The sequence below is a fragment of the Nycticebus coucang genome, chromosome 1 (assembly GCF_027406575.1).
Source record: "Nycticebus coucang isolate mNycCou1 chromosome 1, mNycCou1.pri, whole genome shotgun sequence".
In the NCBI taxonomy this organism is placed as follows: domain Eukaryota; kingdom Metazoa; phylum Chordata; class Mammalia; order Primates; family Lorisidae; genus Nycticebus; species Nycticebus coucang.
Window position 1 is genome coordinate 18,215,293 of NC_069780.1, and position 21,776 is coordinate 18,237,068.

General features: G+C 37.3%; 1 protein-coding gene across 5 annotated transcripts in view; it reads right to left on the reverse strand.

Moving 5' to 3' along the window:
• Window positions 1-21,776, reverse strand: part of FAM13A (family with sequence similarity 13 member A) — a 310,218-nt gene that overhangs the window by 149,839 nt on the left and 138,603 nt on the right. For 4 of the 5 annotated variants that reach the window (XM_053606078.1, XM_053606038.1, XM_053606166.1 and 1 more), the window contains exon 6: window positions 8,031-8,114. The exons of the other annotated variant lie outside the window; for it this stretch is intronic. In XM_053606078.1, the coding sequence (XP_053462053.1) occupies window positions 8,031-8,114 (84 nt within the window). The remainder of the gene's footprint in view (window positions 1-8,030; window positions 8,115-21,776) is intronic. 5 annotated transcript variants of the gene reach the window in all.

The following is a 21,776-nucleotide window of genomic DNA, read 5'->3' on the forward strand; positions in this document are numbered from 1 at the left end:
AGTGACGTGGAGTGATTTATATCTCACTGCTCAAGGTCATTGCCAAGCTCTGATTTTTCATGTCTGCCCCTGAGGGTTCATGTTAACATGTGGTGCAGGGAGTCAGTCACTGCTGTACAGACAGGCAGGCTGGGAGCTTGTCAAAAAGTCATGCAGAAAAATAAAAAATGTCAGCCTCAACATTAACGGGTTAAATTTCAGTATCACATCACGTGCAAACTATATTTAAAATACAGGGTGGCCATAAAGTTTGTGTGTCTATTCTAAACAACTATTTTAAATTGCACATGAACTTTATGGCCACTCTGTACATGTCTGTGGAGGAAAAGCTGACAGATATTAGGGGAAAAAGCCTACCATATGGATCACAGAGAAGAATGGAAATGATGAAAGTGATGAAATGAGAAACAAAGATAAACTGGAGAATCAACAAACCTAAAAACTGGTTCTTTGAGAAGACTAATAAAATAGACGGATTTCTGATAACACTAACAAACAGCAAATAAGAGATAATATTAGTTATTATTATTATTATTATTTTTGAGACACAGTCTAATTATGTCACCCTCGGTAGAGTGTCTTGGCGTCACAGCTCACAACAACCACAAACTCTTTGGCTTAAGCGATTCTCTTGCCTCAGCTTCCCAAGTAGCTGGGACTGCAGGCGCCTGCCATAATGCCCGGTTATTTTTTTGTTACAGTTGTCATTATTATCTAGCTGGCCCGGGCTGGGTTCAAACCCGCCAGCCCCGGTGCATGTGGCTGGCGCCATAACCACTGTGTTACTGGCCAATATTAAATATTTTTAAAAGTTTATAACTACAGACAGAATATTTTCAAAATTAGAGTCAACATTGAAATATTTTATGCTGATAAATTTAATCAGTTATAATAGAGAATTTCCTAGAAAATATAACATCAAAATAGGAAACATGAATAAACTAATGTCTTTGAATGGAACTGATTCATTAGTTAAAAACTAACTTAATAAAATCATTTAAAAACTTAAAAACAAATATACCAATCAACTCCACCAGACATGAACAGTTTTATAGGTATGTTCTGTTAAATATTAAAGGAATTCATAATTTTAATCTTATACTGTTTCAGAGCTTAGAAAAGGGGAACTCTCCTGAACTCATTTTATTAGGCTACCACACCTTTCATACCAAGAGTAGATAAAAAATATTTATATTTATAAACATAGATACAAACACAGATATAAACAAAGTATAAGCTATCCAAAACTTGCACAATATTAAAAAATACGTATCAAGGCCAGATTCAGAACAGGTTCATTCCAGTAGAGCAGTATTGGTTTAAGGTTAGAAAAATCTATCAATAAACTCTTCCTCATAATAAAGGTGAAAAGCCACACAACTATCTTAACAGATGCAGAAGAAAACATTTGCTAAAATTTAGCTCATCAATACAAAAACTCTCAGCAAACTATGAGGGAAGCTCTTTAAGCTTGTAAAGCACACCTACAAACACCTATTGCAAATGTCATCTACCCAGTAATAAGTAGCCAGGTGACAAAAAAAAAAAAAAAAAAACAGAAAAACATACTGACACAACTTCCACATGAAATAAGAGAAGCAACTGAATCATTTATTTGTTCATTTTCAAGTCTTTATTAAGGGTCCATTATGTGCCTGGCATTGTGAAAGAATTATGAAAGCAAATATACCAGGATCATACTTAAAAGTCAGCTGTAGAAACTTTCCCTTAAAATCAGGAAGCAAATGAAGGAGGTAGGCTATCACCCCTTATATTTAACCTTGTAAGTAAAGGTTACTACTGACATAGAAGACAAATGAAACAAAACTCCCCACCAAAACCAGAAAAAAAAAAAAAAAGAAAACTAAAAAAAGAAATGAAATGATTAAAGGCTTGAAAAAGAATAAACAACACTCATTATTCTCAGCTGACAAAACTGTGTATATTGGAAGCCAGAGAATTTGGCAAGCTCTCTAGAAATAAGATCAATAATAAAAATCAATTTTAGCACTAAGTAACATCAGCAAGTATTTTGAAAACCTAAGTATTTCAAAACATAAATATTTAATTTATAATATCTACAAAATGTGAGCTACTTAAGACATTTAAGAAGAAAATTATGAATTTTTTAAATCGAAAGACATTAGAAAGGACTTGAGCAAAAGGAGAGGTATGCAGTGGTCATAGACAGGATGCCAAGTCTCCTGAAATCAACCTATCACTTCGATGTAAATGCTGTGTAAAATTTCTCATAAAACTTGACCATATTTAACTGCAAAGCAAACAAGAATGGCTAAGATAATTTTCAACAAGACAAACACCACTCCCATTGCTTTACATGCCTAGCCTAAAATAAAATAAAATTTAAAAAGAAGGCCAAGTTGAGAAAACCATTCCTATCAGATTTCACTAATTAAGACATTGTACTAATGACACAAGATAAATAGAAAAAGCCACAAATAATTTAGTTCAAAAATCAGACATAAGAAAATTTGATGCATAAAAGATGTGACATTTGAAAAATGGGGAGAAGATGAGCTATCGAACGCATGTGTTTACTGATTTTCATATATAAAATTAGATTCCTACTTTTTTCTTTACACAGAATTAAATTGAAAACTTTTGGAAAATAAAAAAGACTTTCTTAATGACCTCAAGATAAGTGAAAATGTCTTAAACAAGATGTATAAAAAGCATAAAAACTAAAGACTGATGAATTCTACTATATTTAAAAAATGCCTTTTACACATTAAAAAAAGCACTACATTTAATATGAAAAGAAAAACAAAAATTGAGAGATGGCCTTTGGAACACATACAACTGATAATAGCTAACAAGCTCTTACAAATCATTAAGAAAAGGCAAACAATCCAACAGTAAAATTGTCAACAGCAGGAAGAAACAGTACACAGATTAACAATCAAGATAAAACCGAAGGTTAATAGACATACGAAAACACAAACACGAAAAGATGTCCACTTGTATTAACTGGGGTAGACTACATTATGAAGTGAGAAATTAACTCTGAAGTCTCAGGGACTTATCAACACAGAAGTTTACTTCCTCGTGATGAGACAGATCCAGTGTGGGCTGACAGGGGGCAACACAAAGTCCCTAAGAGATCCACACTCCAGGGTGGCGCCTGTGGCTCAAAGGAGCGGGGCGCTGGCCCCGTATGCCAGAGGTGGCAGGTTCAAACCCAGCCCCGGCCAAAAACTGCAAAAAAAAAAAAAAAAAAAGATCCATGCTCCACTGCCTAGTTGCTATACAAAAAAAAAAAAAAAAAAAACGGCTGGGGTGCCATGTGAAGCCTTTTGAATTCTCTGTTCCTGCCGCTGACACTTGCCACTTGTGCTCCTCTGCTTATAGTATATTGGCCAGAAATCCTTGACTGGCCCCACCTAACTGCCAGGGGCTGGGAAAAATGGATATTCAGTGACTAATAAATGTCTCTGGCACAACTAGAAATTACAGCGATTAAAATTAAGGCAAGAACAAGATGCATTTCATGTCCAATAAGTTAAGAAAAAGAAACAAAACAAAACAAAAATCTCTGATGTTACCAAAGAGGATGTGAAAAATGGAAATAATCACACGGAACTGCAAGCCTGCCAAGTGGGGCAACATCCTGAGAGAGCACTTGGGAAGTCTGGACAAGTTCACGACTCAAGTGCGTACAGTGAGTCACGTGAAAACCATTCACTTAAAAATGGCTTATAATAGCAAAATACTGGAAGATAATATATTTTTTAAGAAAAAATACATTAATGGCTATATTCTTACTGACAGAACATATGGAAAGAAATTAGAAAAGGAAGCTGCCGGGGAGGTGCACTGCAGTTTTATATAAAGTTTTTATATAAAGTTTTAAAACTTGGAAAGCTATAATATAGAGAGTATAAAAGCATATAGATATGCAGTTAGCCTAGCATATGCATGGAAATGATAAATATTCATTTTAAAATATTGTTTAAAAAGGGAGGAGAGATTTTGTACATTAGAGTAAATTACTCATAAAAACTACTTGTAGTCTTTAATTCTACAATAAGCAATAAACTCTAAAATAAAATACCCTTCCACATTCAAAAGTTATTCTTTATTAACTTTATGGTTGTGCTTTTTATATTAGTGATAAATTAGAAATAGTCCCAAATATTAAAAAGGGCTAAATATTATAGGAATATATGAAATAGTATGATTATAGATGAGATAATATACATTAAGTAGTTAGTACAGTGCCTAACAGTTGATCAGCATTAGTTCTCGTCATTATTGTCACTATTATTTCTGTCACTACTACTACTATTAATTTAAAATTAAAAAATTTTTTTTATTGATACACAGTATTTCTATACTATTGCTTTAACTAAAGGAATAAGCATACAAACTAATTTGATGTATGGAATCACGTGGTGGAAATAATGTTAACTGGAAAAAGTAGAATACTAATTAGAATATACACATTAATAAAAGTAACGAAATACATGTATATCCATTAGTACTGATTTTTTAAAAACTTGAAAACTGACACAGCACAGTGATTAGAGCACTGGCCACATATACCAAGGCAGGCAGGTTTGAACACAGCCAGGACCTGCTAGACAACAATGACAACTGCAATTAAAAAAAAAAAAATAGCCAGGCATTGTGGTGGGCACCTATAGTCCCAGCTACTTGGGAGGCTGAGGCAAGAGAATCACTTAGCCCAAGAGTTTTAGGTTGCTGTGAGCTGTGAGGCCACGGCACTCTACTGAGGGTGGCGCAGTGAGACTCTGTCATTAAAAAAAAAAAAAAGAAAAGAAAAGAAAGAAAGAAATAAAAAATAAAAACTTGGGGGAGGTGCCTGTGGCTCAAAGGAATAGGGCGCCGGCCCCTATGCCGGAGGTGGCGGGTTCAAACCCAGCCCTGGCCAAAAACTACAAACAAACAAACAAAAAAAAACTCGAAAACTTCCATGCTTAATTAAGTTACTTTTTCTATTTTGTAGTTTGCAAATTAAATTACATTGTCACTAAATTTTCTCAAAACTCTGTATTATTTTAAGTATTTGGTTTATTTTGCTAATAAGAGAAGGAATTTTTAAAACATTTAAGAAGATACAACTGTGACATCTCATCTCATTATTGAAGAAAATCTCCTTACATGATTCATGGTCGCTGAAATCATTAACCTTTGAAATGAAAAATAATTTAACCATTGCTTCTCCTCCATAAATGTTTACTCTATACCCGCATTATCTTTATCACACGTTTTATAGTTAAGATGACTCTGCTTAATAAGGAAACAGCTTTAAAAGCATTAGGAGAATCCAATGAACAACCAAAGCTATTATGTGGTTATCATTTTAATACTTATCAGTATATTTTTTATCTACTGATAAAAGTCAGGAAGGAAATAGATCATTGCTTATTTTTTACCTTTATCCTGGCACTGAATGAATCTTATATTCACCCTCATACAATGACCTGACCTTGGGTTTTTTGCTGAGGTCAAGGACACAACAACTTTAGTGGGAAGTCTAGAGTAGACCTCAGAGGAAGAGAAAAGGAAGATCATTTTCATCCCTCAGTTCACTGAATTCTCTCAGGGTTTATACAGTGAGGAATGAATACAGGTTGTGGGCTTAGAGCCACAGCACCTGTGTTTAGGAGAAAAAGACGTCTCCTCTCCTACTCATGACTCCACTAAGTTATACGGACCTGTGTGTCTTTCCACCTTCTGTACCTCATTAGCTAAAAAGCTATTTGATGGTATCTTCTGTGTCATCTAGTCCAAATATTTGCTGGTATATATAGTCTACATAGTATTGGGCATGAACTAGTTACCTAAGTGTGTCCTTGAGCAGGCAAGGCTGGGGAAACATTACTCACGCATCCACAAGTGTCATGACACTGTGTAATGGAGGTATCACTTTTTTTTTCCCATCTTGGACTCAAATCAGTAAGTGGCTTTCCTACCTAAGGAAGAGAAATATAACCCTTCCCATTGCCCAAGAGCACAGACAACAGCTGGCAGAGGGAACGCACACAGGGACAGCGGCCTACACTAGAGAGACATCTCCAGAGCCAATGGACAGAGGCCATTTCTGGATTACCATTTTACATCTCCAGCCTATACAGGGATCAGAAGTACCAGCTGACCAAGGCAAACGCAGCTGTCACTGGAGATGTCTGAGAAACGCCGTGATGAGGGCCAAATGGAGGAACTTTAATACCGGAGATACACATCATTCTCACAGCTCACTCGGTCAGTCTAGAAAGAACACACCAACCATATTTTGAAGGTGTTCTCAGCTTTAGCTTTTGAAGATCAATGGGAGGAAAAAAGATTTTAAGATAAAATCTTGGTGACAGAAATAGTGCCTTAACCATCTCTTGTAGCTCCATGCTCTGCTTTATTTCTGGGATTTGAAATGACAAAGGTCATCATCACCCCAAACCAAGCAGAGATTAATTTGCTCGTGTCATCTTAAACTTGCTCATTTAAGGTCACAAAGATGCTAAAGTCACACAGCAATGTTTAACTTAACCCTAAAATAATTTTTCTATTAAATTACTTGTGCTAAAAAGCATACAGGAAGATATATGGGAGGATAGTAAGTGCACATTAATCACTGATTCTGTAGGTGACAAAAATATCCCAAGGGGGAGTTACTTCACAAAAGCAACAGACTTCCTTCAAACAATTTTTATGACCAGTTTCCAGAGTATCTTTCATTTAGGAAGTGATTCATAAGGTCTCATCACTTCAAAGTAGTTATATCACTAGAAATTGAGTCAAAAAGGCAAATGTTATCTGAAAATGTTCCTTACGCCCTCTAACATTTTTTTCAATGCACTTGTTTGATGAGTATACTTTCAACATTGAATTTTATAAACTGCACAGTCAACGGAATTTCTATTATACGTTGGAATGAATTATTGTGCACACAAATATTTCAGTGAAAAGGACACAAAAAAGTAGTTTTATCCTCTAAAGGAATCCAAAGTAGATAGTTGATACTTTTTAAAAAGAAAAAAAAAAAAAACCCAAGGTAGAGTAAGTTTTATAAGGAAAGGTATTTTAACTGTACGCTCTTGCCATAAATAAAACAGAGATGGCTAGATATGTTGCTTCAATTGCCTTTAAAAATAAAGCCACAGTTATTTTTACAGTAATTCGCAAGTCATATCAAAGAATAGAATTCTTTAAAAGTTTAGCTATTGTGAAGTTAAGAAAGTCTGGAGAACATGTCTTAGAACTGGAGAAACGCAGCTCTCTACATGCCACGGTGGCCATTAGGAGTATCGTATTCATACACCCAGAAAATAGCGGGACCTCTATTTAAGGTCTATTTAAAAGAGAAGATTTAAAATCAGGGAAGTAAGGGGTTAATAATCCAATCACTTTTTTGAGTGGACAAATGACAAAATTCTCATGACATGTTTTTTTGGGTTGAAGCAGTTTTCTTTTCACTGGCAAAAACAATGGGCATTTTGCAGTTTTCTTTATAAAGGAAACACAATTTTACATATTACACCCTTTATTCTGTCATAGCTATGAGAGTTCTCACATTTTCTGTTAAAAATCAACTTAAATACTTCACATTCACCAGGTGTTAACTTTTATAATTATGAAATATGGATAAAGTCATTTCTTGAAAAGGAAAAATTACAGCTGAAAATGTTACTTGTATTCACAGGAGGGAATGTGCCTCTCACGCTTTTGTCTGATGCTTCCAGGGACCTTGGGAAGGTCTCCTACACGCCACTATTCCCAGTGTAGAAAACCATCTACTAAAAAGATCAATATTAAATAATAACAATAGCCTAAGAATTGGGGGATGAATATAACTATGAATTAAATGCTCTCTATAAAAAGTGCTTTTATACCACCAGGTTTGTACCCCTACCACCAAAAAATCCTCCCCTGACTCCCCCCCCAAAAATGAAAACTAAATCCCCACAGGGTGAAGGAAACGCAAGGGATAGAGCCTGGAAAAGCCACACCGAAGGTTTCACACAGCAGCTGGAAGAGCAGGTATAGTTTACCTTGGGTTTTGGAGATGGTTTTAGCATGTCTCTTTCTGAGCCTTTTGTTAAAATGATGGGTAGGGAGTTCTTACAACTTGCTTCCTATAAAAGAAATGTAAAAGAAACATTAGAGATTAAGCAACATTTACCTTTACTGGAAATTACAAGGTAGTGAAAAGTAATGTTGAAGGAGGACAAGGGATTCTGGGATGAGCTGATCTCATCAGAAGCCAGGAAGACCGCAGTGAAGAGTCAAAACTCTCCTCTCTTACATCTCAACAGTGAAGTGAGATAAGACGGAGACGGAGGAGTTGTGGGCCGTCTAGAACATGTATGTTCAGAGATGGACACTGACGATCTTACCTGCACTGTCACGTCACTAGCAGTGTCATCCGCTCACCTCTCCTCTTGAGAACTGAATGGTTAATTCTCCAAGATAGCAACCGACAAACTTCAAGTGGCCAACTTTCCTCACCATATTTTACAGATGGAGTATGACTCTTTACAAATTCTATCTTACATTTCTTCAGATAATTTAGCTTTCCACTATTGAATAGTTTCATAATAATACTGTAACGGAGGAAAATTACGTATGTGTTTCTGAAATTATTAAACTTCTAAGTCCTTGATTCACACAAAAACAATATTTTCAAAAATAATGGCAGAAATTACAAAGAGGCGGCTTAGGTGGAGTTGTAGAGATTTACTATTTATTCCTACATGATAAACAGAAACAATAAAAAGCTTATCTGTTTTGTTTGTTCGATATGTAAAGCCATACTTCTGATTAGCCATTAACTAAGGTAAGTTTTCCATAGATGATTCTATCTCCAAATTAAGTCAGAAAATGATGCTTTAAGGAAGATTACCGATAACAATAAGGCGAAGGTGAAAGTAAGTCAGATTTCTTTTACTTGTTCCATAACTCCCTGCATCCCATTTCTTCCCCTCCCGTGCCCACCACTCACTAATCTATATCACAGATTTGTTTGAGCTTCCTTCATAGCTAATTAATTATAATCTTAAAAAAAATAAGTCTATATGCTTTACAATATTACTAACTTTGCTGGAATTATATTCATTTACTTCCTGTATTATTAGGATAAAATGTCCCTAAAGAAAATAAGAATATTACCTACTACTAATGAATGTTAAATCTTATAATTTCACAAGCATTGTGCTAAAAATTCTGCATTGACAATGCCATTTTTTACCCCCCAGAGCTCTGGAAGCTAGGAACTACCGTCATGACCCCCCTTTTAAGGATAACACAACGGAGTCTTACAGAAGTTAAGTAACTTGCCCAGCGTCACACGGGACTCAAAGATGGTTCTGTATAACTTTATGGCCAGAGCTGTCACTACTTTTATACACTACTTCTCATCCAGTACACTCGACATCTTAAACCACTAAGTCATGGATTATAGCATTTTAGAACCAAAAGAGTTTTTTAAAGGTCAACTAGTTAATGCTTTGAACTTTACAGATGATGGACTTGGATCATCTGTAAAGATGATCATCAAGGTGATATGCTCAAGGTCACATAAAAAGCGGAGAAGATGAGACTCATGCCTGGACCACCCAGCACCTGTTCTTGGGTTTGTGCTAGGGACAAACATTCCCAAGACTTGTAGGGAATTGGGAGCCTCTTCTAAGCTGGGATGTAGCTACAGGTGCTGCCAACCCTCTCAGTTGCCTGTGACCTCACGTACAGGCACAGAGAACATTTCTCAGATCCCCAAATAAGTAAGCATTCCAGTCCTACCCTTTCCCACCAGTCACAACACCTGCTGGTAATAAGCCTCTTACTGGAAATAGTGAAGGAGCCCATTCCCGCTTCTGACTCACTGTGAGAGGGATAAACTATATCCAGTATGACATTTAGAAGAGCCAAGTGATTAGCTGTACAATCCATTGCGTAATATGACTACACTTGGATAATATTAAATATAATTATAATATATTTAATACTTGTCCCCCTTTTAAAAACTACTGGTATGTGAATGCTACTGTGATGAGAACAAACAAGACTGTTACAGGAAAGCAATAGGCATGGCCGATCTTTGCTTATGAGTGAGAGTTTACAAATGCTTATGATCCTTCCTTACACACAAAACAGAAGTGGTGGTATTTTTTTATTACTCCTATTTTCCCTGTGAATCAATGAGCCCAAGGCTGACAGCTTCTCCCTGTAAGATTCTGAAAGCATTTTCCCTAAACTTTTATCTGAAAATGTTACCCATATGAATTATATTTATTTTTTTGTTTTATGACTTTAAATTCAGACAATAGAGACAAAAGTAAAGTTTAGCAGTCAGAGAACTGAACTGGGAGTCAAGAGGTCTGGCTCAAAGAAGATAAAAAGACAAGCCACCACCTGTTCAGAGTTGCAGTCCCAATGCCCCACCAGAATGGTGCTGAAACAGTGGCCCCCACTCATGTGTGAAGCAGTGAGCCAGGGGGCTGCAGAGCCCGAGGACACAGGTGACATCTTCTTGCAAGGCCAATGTTACTTAAGACTTCTGGAGAAAAGTTAAATAATACAACTAGCAGCTTAAGTAAATATCTGGTAAGAACAATGTATTCTTTTATAACATACAATATGAAGTTAAGTGTAAAATATTAAGATAAAATGTTTTACAAATTGTACTTTAAAAAAGCCATTTACACTTACAGATGTGTGTCTAAGAGAACTGAAAATTTACGACCACATGAAAACTTGCAGATGTTCAGAGTGGAATTATTCATACTAGCAAAGAAGTGGAAACAATCCAAATATCCATCAACTGATGGATGAATAAGCAAAACACTGATGCCCACACCAAGGAGTATTATTCAGCTGTGAAAAGTAATGACGTATCAGCAGCTATTACAACACAGAAAACACCTGAAGACATTATGCTAAGAGGAAGAAGTTAGACACAAAAGGACATACACTGTGTGAATCCACTTATGTGAAATGTCCAGAATAAGCAAATTACTTAGTGACTGAAAGTAGATTAGTGGTTGTCAGAGCTGGGAGGATGGGGAACGTGGAATGCCTGCTAATGGGCCTGGTCTGCATGAGTTGTCTTTTGGGGGTGATAAATATGCTCTGGAATTAGGTAATGGTGGTGGTCGCACAATTCTGCGAACATACTAAAAGGCCAAATTTCATTGTATGTGAGTTATATCTGAATTTTTTTACAAAGCCATTTAAAGCAGGGGATGGGGGTCGGAGGGTGGGGGTGTCCAATCACAGGTAGTATGCTGATTTTGTGAGGACTTGTTTTGCTTATCTGTGGTACCAGATATCAGGAAAAGTATGCACAAACCTTTCTTTACTAATCAGCTTTTGTTAGTGTTTGGGTTTTTAATGTGTGGCCCAAGATAACTCTTTTTCTTCCAGTGTATGGCAGAGAAAAAAAGGTTGGACACCCTTGATTTAAAGCAAATCCCTATACTCTCAGGATAAATGGAAGCAATCTTGGGTTTGTGTTCAAATTCTTCCCTTAGAAAAACTTCTTCAAAAAAGTTTGTAGGGGGATGTTTTGTGTTTCCCAGTGTTAAACTGCACGTGGGGATAAAAATTGATTTAACAATGATTCATTGGGTCCTACTCCTAATTGAGAAGGGTGGCATTCAGATGCTGGACACCAGAGAATATAGGGGCAAACCAGTTGGACATGAATATATTGTATTGGGTATATTTATAAGTGGTCCCTTAAGGGACTAAACCAATTGCTCAGCTGTAGAAAGTAAGGAAGTACTGGTAACTGCTCACTCAAATGACTTTTGTGCGACATCTATTACTTGTGCTTAAACCAGCTGTGTCAGGGTGTCACGAAAACACTATTTAACATAGAACAGGGGAAAAATTACCTTGTTTAGCATGACTTTCTTTGACTTTACTGTTCAAGTACTAATGACATTAAAATATAAAAGAGCACTCACAGTCCCACAGCTCTTCCCAAGCTCACTCCTTCATTTCATTCAGGTCTTGGCTCAGTTTGAAGCCCATTCACATACGCCTTGGAGATAATTTGTGGCCCATTCCTGGATTGTCTAAAGAATAGATTTATCTATTCTTTAAAGATATAAAAGGTAGGAATTTCATAACTAGTAAATAATTTTACTTCTGGAAATGTGGGGTCTTTTGAGAGACAAGTGTTTTGTTAACTGAAGCCCCTTTTTAGAATACTTTAGGTGTGACCTGGAAGTCAGTGCTTGACCAGAAAATGATTTTTCAATGCAAAAATTTAAAACCATTTTTGGTGACATTTAGATCCTAGCACCAACATTCAGCAGAATAAAGGCTTGGTCTACTTGGAAAACTGTGGTAAGTTAGGTCTTAATTGGGACAAAGGAGCAGGTTTATGCACCAAATTTTCAGAATCTGTAACAGAAGCTTGAATTAACTACTCTGACATCATTTTCCTATAAATACCTATATTGTTGCATTCCTATTACATTTGTTTAACTAAATTGTATAAGCACCATAATAAACAATAACTGACATAAATAGGTTCGGAAACAAACACCATTGATTCTTGGTTAGCATATAGTAAAACTGGTAATGAGCAGGTGTATGAGAGAGTAGCCTCTTAATCACAAGTATTCAGAGTAGTCATGGACAACAGCTGGTATGTCTTAAAAGGGAATGCAGGAAATTGATTCATCTCCAAATTAGGGAGGTGGAAGTCTGTTAAGCAAATTTTTATTATATGGACTAGAAATGTAAATAATTATTAATGTTCAGAATAAATACTATGACTTTCCCAAAGTAAATCTGAATTAACTTTCACTTGGACAAACATGGTGCAATTTAATGGACACTTTGAGTAAATATAAAGAACTAGAATAAGTGTTTTGGAAAATACAATAACGTATGAATTGTTCTACAACTTTTAGAGAATGGCAAATATGTAAGTAAATAAGAGATAGTGTTCTTAACACTCATCTAAGGCAGAATGTTCTAATGGAAGAAAGTCAGCGACATAAGACAACAAGGGAAATAGGAATTAATTGCACCTGGAGGATAGAGAGGGCTTCACAGACGGTCCAGAATTTTAGGCATCTTAGTTGGACCTGCACTGACCCAACCAGAAGCAGACCTTGACACAAGAATTGAGAGCAAGTAGTTTATGTAGCTTGTTCAGCAGACGAATGGGGGTGATGATAGGGGGAAGAAAGCCAACAAGGAAGTCTTTTATGTTTTTTGTTTTTTGTTTTGAGACAGGGTCTCCCTCTGTCCTCCTGGGCATAGTGTCATAGCGTCATCATGAGCTTGCAGCAACCTCAGTGTCTTGGGCTCAAGCAATCCTCTTACCTCAGCCTCCCAAGTAGCTGGGACTACATCCCTGCCATGATGCCTAGCTAGTTTTTCTATTTTTAGTAGAGAAAGGGTCTCACTTTTCTTCAGCCTGTTCTTGAACTCCTAAGCTCAGGCAATCCACCAGCCTCCGCCTCCTAGAGTGCTAGGATTACAGGCATGAGCCACTGCGCGCAGCCAGGAATGTGTTTATTAAGCAGCGGTTCTGGTGTTTTTAACCTTAAGGGAAGGCTTTGGAAACAGTATAAAACACACACCTCAGTCAAGGAGCAAAGCAGCTGTGAATTGACACCCTCACCGTCCTCAGTCAGGGTTAAGGCCTGCTCTTGCAATTCTAGGCACTTCTGGCCCACAGAGGTATAACTTCCATTCCTAGAAATCAACTAAAGAAAAATATCATAATTCAGTCTAATAGCAAATATAATCTTTGAAAATCTACAAGTATTTGCTTGCCATTTTCTGAGTGGCTGCTATTTGCCAAATATGCCTGGTATGATGATTTAAAGTAGGCAATTTCTAAGATGTCAGTTCTGAAGTATTGCCATCTCACCGTAAACAAAGATGACAGAGCATAATGGTATTTTCATAACCAAAAGCAATTTAGTCTGTATTCTGTAAAATAGTCTCTATACTAGGAAAGAAGGAATTTAACCCATAGCAGATATAACTAATCTATTCTGTGCAGACGTGACTTTCTAGTGTTTATCTATAATCACTCTATAAAATATGATGGGGAGAAGAAATTAATAGCAATATGAATTGTAAATATATGACTAAGATATAAAAATTGGAGTTATCAAAGCATTCCAGGCGAGGCAGTAACTTTCAATACTATGTTTATTACATAAAGCTTTACGTCTCTTGTTAATCCAATCAGTTTCACTACTATAAAGTGCTCATTTGAGTCATTCAAGCAAGCAATTTTCTATCACGGTATTTTATCTTTGATTTTCCTAAACATCATTTAATATTGTTTAACCTTTTCTCTCAAAACCTATCTAAAAATGATAACCACTACCCAAAGAAGGATGTAATCTGAAGAAAACTGCAAATGAATTCTAATTTAGTGCTATCTTTGAGTTCATAGGTGCTTAAAGATAACACATAGATTTTGGTGGGTACAGATTAGTCATTTTTCACTATATAAATTTACCCAGGCAAAAGGAGGAAACAGTACAACCCAATTAAAAACAAGTAAACAGCAACAACAAAAAATCCAAAACATCTTTTATTCCCTGTTATGACTCCTCTATTGCCCAGAAATTTGAAGTATTCTTGAGAGATTATAGCAGAGGCTAAGAGTAGCAAACACATACCTGAACTAGAGTCAGAAGAAAAGAGTTCAAATACTTCCCCGATACTAAGTTGCTACAATACTGACTCATTGAATGAATAAATGTATGGTCCAATTTAAAACTCCAAGATTTTGGTTATTTCTCTATTTGGCCTCTAAATCAGTACTTTTTTTTTTTTTTGAGGCAGAGTCTCATTTTGACCCCTCGGTAGAGGGGCATGGAGTCATCATAGCTCACAGCAACCTCAAACTCTTGGACTCAAGCAATCCTTTTGCTTAGCCTCCCGAGTGGCTGGGACTATAGGCCCCTGTCACAGCACCTGGCTAGTTTTTCTATTTTTAGTAGAGACGGGGTCTCACTCTTGCTCAGGCTGGTCTCAAACTCCTGGACTTCCCAGAGTATTAGGATTATAGGTGTGAGCCACCGCCACCATGCCCAGCCAATACTTTCTTGATTTCAATGCTCAGCTCTGTTATTTCCTGCTGCATCATGAGCTTGAACAGTCTACCCCCTAGAGTTCCTCATTTGTAAAGTATTATTAAGATTACTTACTTTACAAGGTTACTGTGAGAAGTACATGAGATAATATATACAGAACGTAGCACAGTGTCTGACATAACCCCCTCTGACTCCCTTCTGCTCGTTTGTTCCCGCACTGATTTTGTTTGTTGTAGGCAGTAGGCTCCTGTAGGGACAGGCAGGCATTATCCATTTTCTGAAGCTCTCTAGCACATAGTCCAGGAGCTCCTTACAGAGCAGCTTTGCATGAAATAGGAAAAAAGTGAACAAACATTTGTTTAAGTTAATTATGCTTTGTCTGTGGCCCTAAATGAAAATGAAGACATGCAATGGTTTTGAGCAAAAAAAGACACGGAAAATGGTTTAGGAAGCTTACGTGATACATCAGTTTATCTGGTAAGTGACTCTGACTTTACATGAGTAAGACTGAACTCTGTGACCCTAAAGTCACATGTTTAAAAAAAAAAAAGAAAAAGTTGAACTTTGTAATCAACCTTGCCATAACATACATTAATAAGTGAACACTTCCTTCAGACTAATCACTGCAGAAAGCCATTCTAATATTTTTGTTTTGCTAAAAGCGTTTTTAAATCATTGTTTTGAGAGTTTGTTATGAGTCACATAAGAAAATCATAATTACTTTGTAGCCAGATCTAAATTTTAAGCCCAAGTTAATATATAATTGCCACACCCTAACTCAGTGATAGGCTGTAGCTCAAAACAACTAATTATTATTTTCCACAATCAAATAAAGCGTTAAAGTACAAGGATTTCCACATCCTATGATACACATAAACCATGGCAGGTGAATAACATGTTCTGAAGACAGTTTTTAAATCCCCAAAGATACAATGATGAGCTGTAGTAATTTGTCTAATAAAGACAGTCTCATGAGATGTTTACTTGAAAGAAAGTTACATCCTATTATTTGCAGTATATACTTCTGTATGAGGTCCTAGATGAGCCCTATTAAATATATTTTTTTTATTGTTTAATACACAAAGTAGACAACGAGACAAACAAGGCTGATATCCTTCCAGCCTTCTGGACAAGAGGGAGAAGCTTCGCTGAAGTCTGAATTTTCATCTTCTGAGGATAAAATCAAGAATTATCCTGCAGCTGGAGAAATTAAGCTTCAGCTGTTAGATGCCTATTTGAAAGATGCTCCACTCTTAACCGAGTCAAAATACGGTCTTGACCCTCCAGTTTGGCAAAATAAAGTATTTTTATATTTCTTCCTTAAAGCCTGCAAAAAAACAAAATGTATGACGAGAGAAAACCCCATCTTAAGTGAAGCCAGAAGTGGCCATAGCTGTAGCATAGCAACTGTGAAAACTATTTGCCAAATTTAACAAAATGCAGACCAAAATGCCAAGAGCCAACATACCTACTGTCAATCTTCGGCACATCACAGATTTCTCCCATCTGAGCTAAGACATCTAGCCAAAATTCCTTTAACTGGAGTAACTAGATCATGTGGACTTGGCCAAACCACTGCAGAATCTGGATAAACCCTGTAGGGACACACGTTCACTCCCAAAGAATGGTGGGTAAAGTGAAATTGAAGGAGTCCTACAGATAAACCTTCTTCCCTATCTGAGCCCAGGCCCCTGGATAGAGGAAGCTGGGGAAGCCTCCCGTGAGGCTGATGAATGTGCCGTCAGAAGCCATAATCAATTTTGCGGTTACTGACAAGAGTTATCTGAATAGAAATAGATATTAGTCTACCCCAAGTCAAAAAAGGCATCAATGAGAGTCACGACAACTTCCTGCTTGCGCCAGAGGGATAAAGTAACAAATCTCAAGTAGCTTCAATTAGATTTATCCTGTTCTTAAAACCTTTCATTGTTTTCCCATTCTTATAAGTTTTAACTCATAGTTAAACCTTATTCTACTTTTTTGTTTTTTATTATAACAACATTGAACCTCAGGTCGACCCTCTGAAATTTTTAAGTGTATGATCATAAGTGTATGATCCAGCATTGTTCACTATACACATAAGTCTGATGTCATGGAGCAGATCTCCAGAGCTTATTCATCTTGCATAACTCAAACTTTATACCCATTGAATAACAACTGCCCATTTTCCCAGTCCCCAAGGCTTGGGCAACCACCAATCTAATCTCTGCTTCTGTCAGTTTGACTATTTCATGTATCTCATGTAAGTAGACTCCTACATTATTTGTCCTTCTCTGACTGGCTTATTTCACTTAGCGTAATGTCCCCAAGTTTCATCCATGTTGTAGCACTTGTCTGGATTTCCTTCTTTTTTAAGGCCGAATAATATTCCACTGTATGTATATAATACATTTTTGCTATCCATATATACATTCATGGCATCGCTTTTATATCTAGGCTATTGTGAATAATGCTGCAATGAACATGGAATGAATATAGCTCCTTGAGATCCTGATTTTAATTCTTTTTGATAGATGTCTAGAAATGGGAATGCTACATATGGTAGTTCCAGTTTAATTTTTTAAAAAATATCATCTACATTGCAGCTGCACCATTTTACATTTCCACCAACAGTACACAAGGGTTCCCTTTTCTCCACACACTCACCACTGCTTGTTATCTCTGTTCTTTGTTTTATAGTAGCCATTCTAGTAGGTGTGGGGTGATGTCTCACTGTGGCTTTGAGTTGCATTTCCTTGATGATGTAGTGCTCCATACTGGCTAAACTCTTGTATCTAACTCTCTCCTACTACTGCTCATAGTCCAGCCAGAAAGATCTGACCTCCACTCCCTGAACACTGTATTCTTTAGAAGTCCATCTCTCAGCGTGGAAAGTTTCTGCACCTGACTTCATTTCCTCTTCCTAGCAACTTGCTGAACTCCTACTCACTTTTACAGAGCTGCTTAACCAGCCCATTCTTCCTCAAACCTTCTATTTAAAGGAGTTGTTTTATTTTTTTAAATATTTATCTTTCTTAGTTCCACAGCACTTGGAAATCTGTTATAGCACCAATGACCTTTGGCCTTGTGTGTAAGAAGAATGAAAGGTGGTGGCTGCAGCAACAACACACATTGGGTCCAGAAAACCCGGCTTCAAATCCTCATTTTGTCATTAATATTGGAATGGCTATAAATGCAATTCATATCTATCTATGGTGTTATTTCCAGTATTAAAGATTTCCGAGAAATCAAACTGAAATGAAAAAACTGACCATGAAAGACAAAAATTAGTTAAAAAGAATTGTTTTTTCTTGAGACAAAGTCTTACTTTGTCGCCTCGGTACAGTGCTGTGGTGTCACAGGTCACAGCAACCTCAGACTCTTGGGCTCAAGCAATTCTCTTGCCTTAGCTTCCCAAGTAGCTGGGACTATAGCTGCCACAACACCCGGCTGTTTTTAGAGATGAGATCTCACTCTGGCCCAGGCTGGTCTTGAACTCTGAGCTCAGGCAATCCACCCACCTTGGCCTTCCAGAGAGCTAGGATTACAGGTGTGAGCCACTGTGCCTGACCTACTTTAAAATTTTTTAAGAGCAGGAAATTTTCATTTATTTCATACTAAAAGCACATCCTTCTGTCCATTGATGACAATCATCTGATTCTTACCCTGCCAAGGACAAAAAGATAACTTAATTCAATCACCCTGACCAAACCAGAACACTGGATAGCAAGAACCATCTAGAAGCAGTAATCTTCTGTCAGGGGTGAGACGTCTGACTGGCAACTTGATTTTTCTGCTCTGTTCTCCCTCTATGACTTGCCCTAGTCCCTCTAAGGTAAAGAGAAATAAGGTGATATCACATAAGTCGTATGACCCTAACTGCTTCTGTTTGAAAACAAAAAATATGTTGAAAACTGGCTATCATGTTACTTATTCACACACGCAAAAATAAGAAATTAGTTATTGATATTTTTCCTGCTTTACAGATGAGGAAACCGAAGTTTTAAGGAGAGATTAATTATGTCTAGAGTCACGTAAATTAGCAGTTCTAGTCATTCTGTCTGATTCCAGAACTCTGTGCCCTAAGCTTATTAGTGGATCTACTGAAGTATCTCTTTGATCAGATTGTTTCAAAGTAAGCCAATGGCTTCATCAGTTATTCTTCATTCAAGGCAATACTAATACTAATAATATCTTACATTCCTATAACACTTATCATCTGGCTGTATAAACATGAATGGTTTGAATCCCACGACAAATAAGTACGATTTTCCCCACTTTAGATAAGAAAGAGGAATAGAGATATTACAAATTGCCCCTGGTCACACTGCTGAGTAGTCAGGTTAAAGATACAGGCCCTTTTACCCTAGTATTAGTGGTCTTTTCAGAAGTATTAAAGACTTTAGAATTATCAAGTACCTTATGTTAAATATGGCAGTCATGAAGTATTCCAAGAACTATCACATTTCCAACTTCACGCAATTACTTTGAAAACATACCTTATCTTTTATTTCATAGAATGTACCATCTTTGCTCACAGATGTTATTTTAGGTAAAAGGAACTGACTTTAAGGCATTTTCCCTTTCCTTCCCTTCCCTCCTTCCTTCCTGTCTAACAGGGCTCATGTAGCACCTCATACAGATGTACAAATCATAATAAGGTAATATGATTAATGTCGCTAAATAGACACAAGTATCTGTATGGATGAAGACTCTATTTCAAATAAATGTCTGTGAGACTGTCTCTATCAGATGGCTCTGATCTCTTAAGAGAATTCTCTCTTTTGTAATCAGGAAGGAAAGTCTCTTCCAGAGGCCCTCTGCCAGCACACGTTCCCTTATATCTCCTTGGCCAGCACTGTCACAGCCAAGGAGAAGACAGAGGGGGAGCACTGGCTGATGTGGGTGGTACTACAGACCACTTATAATTCATCTATTCCTTGGAGCTCAGGGCGGAGTCCATCTGACCTCAGCTCATTGATGCAGGCCCAAATAACATTTTTCTTTTTTAAGCAAGGAAGAAGGAGAAAAAAGGAGGAAAGGAAACGGCTCTACCTGTGCACACACACGTGGGTGTTTGCAGGTACACACCCTATTTGGTGAGTCTGTGTATCCAGCCATCCAATACCTGATCTATTCTTCCAGCTTCTTTTCACTTGCAAATGTGCTAAGTATGCTCTTAAACAAGGTAATGATTAAAATCCTGAAAATGACACAGACAAATGTAGAGACTTCCCCTGAAGGTAACATCAATCTCCATTAGAATACTCCTATAAAATTTCTTCAACCAAAACTATTTCTCTGGACCCAAATCTCCATTTAGTTTGCAAGAATATTGTGGAAAATTGCAGTTAACACTTTGAGTCTGTTTCCCATCCTGGGGTATACAGAGGTATGCCAATGTATTTGTTCAGACTTTCCCCCTTCAAAAGTTCCACATCTAAGGATGGTTTTCATGATGCTCAGCCTGTTCTGAGCTCAGATATCTTCTGTCTCCATAACGCTCATGTATTTATCACTTGTTTGGTGGTCATTTCCTCTCTTTGTATAGACCCTTCTGAGAGCTGAGCTCTATGAGCCCAGGTGAAAGAATGAATAGATGGATACATTTTCTTTTGTTGCTCTCCTAGTCCTCTTCTTTTTCACTGTTAGTGATTTCACTTTTAAATCCATTTTCCTTTTAGTTTCTATCTAACATTTCTATGACCTTTGGGATTAAACAAAACAAACACCTCCCCCCCACCCCCCCGCCTGCTTTCTAAGCACTGTCTAGGGATACATTTCTAACTGTGGCTAACACGGTCTCCTTTTATCACTGTAAACTCTAAAGTGGCTATTTCATTCTTACTGGATACAATGAAGTCCAGAGAGTCACATTCCCTTGTACTCTCTGTATTTTCAGAGAAGAGACTACCAGCAAGGTGTATGTACCCTGTTTCCCCGAAAATAAGATATCCTCCGAAAATAAGACCTACTTACAGGAAAGAAAGGACGTCCCCTGAAAATAAGACCTAGCACATCTTTGGGAGCACACCTTAAAATAAGACACTGTCTTATTTTTGGGGAAACAGGGTATGTATGTATTTATTTATTTTTGAGACAGAGTCTCACTCTGTCACCCTCAGTAGAGCGCCGTTTCTTGGGCTCAAATGATCCTCTTGCCTCACCTCCCAAGTAGCTGGGATCACAGGCTCCCACCACAAAGACCAGCTATTTTTAGAGAGAGTCTCACTCTTGCTCAGGCTGGTCTCAAACTCCTGAGCTCAGGCAATCCACCCGCCTCGGCCTCCCAGAGTGCTAGGATTACAGGCATTGAGCCACAGCTTCCAGCCAGCAATACCAATTTGAAAAAACAGAAGCACCAAATACTCTGCTTTAGCGGAGGGTGACATTTATCTGTCTCTAAGACAGATCTGACACTTGCGTGAGAAGCAGTCACATTCTTCATCTACGTAAGACACCGTATTTGGCTCCCACAGCTTCAGTTTACGTGTGTCATCTTGTGCTCTTACACTGTCTTTTACCATCAGCTTTAGACTAATCACTCAGAGATGTCCAAGCAGGGTACTGTTCCACGGGATCTCAAACAGTGCTGTTTCACTTGCACAGCACATAACCTCACGTTGGCGTATTCCAGCAATGAGCTGAACCTCAGCAATTCTGTCATGCTAAGAGAGCATATTTATCTATTTCCACTATATGTGAGGGGTGAAGTAAAAATAAAATCCTAACCCCTTTTCT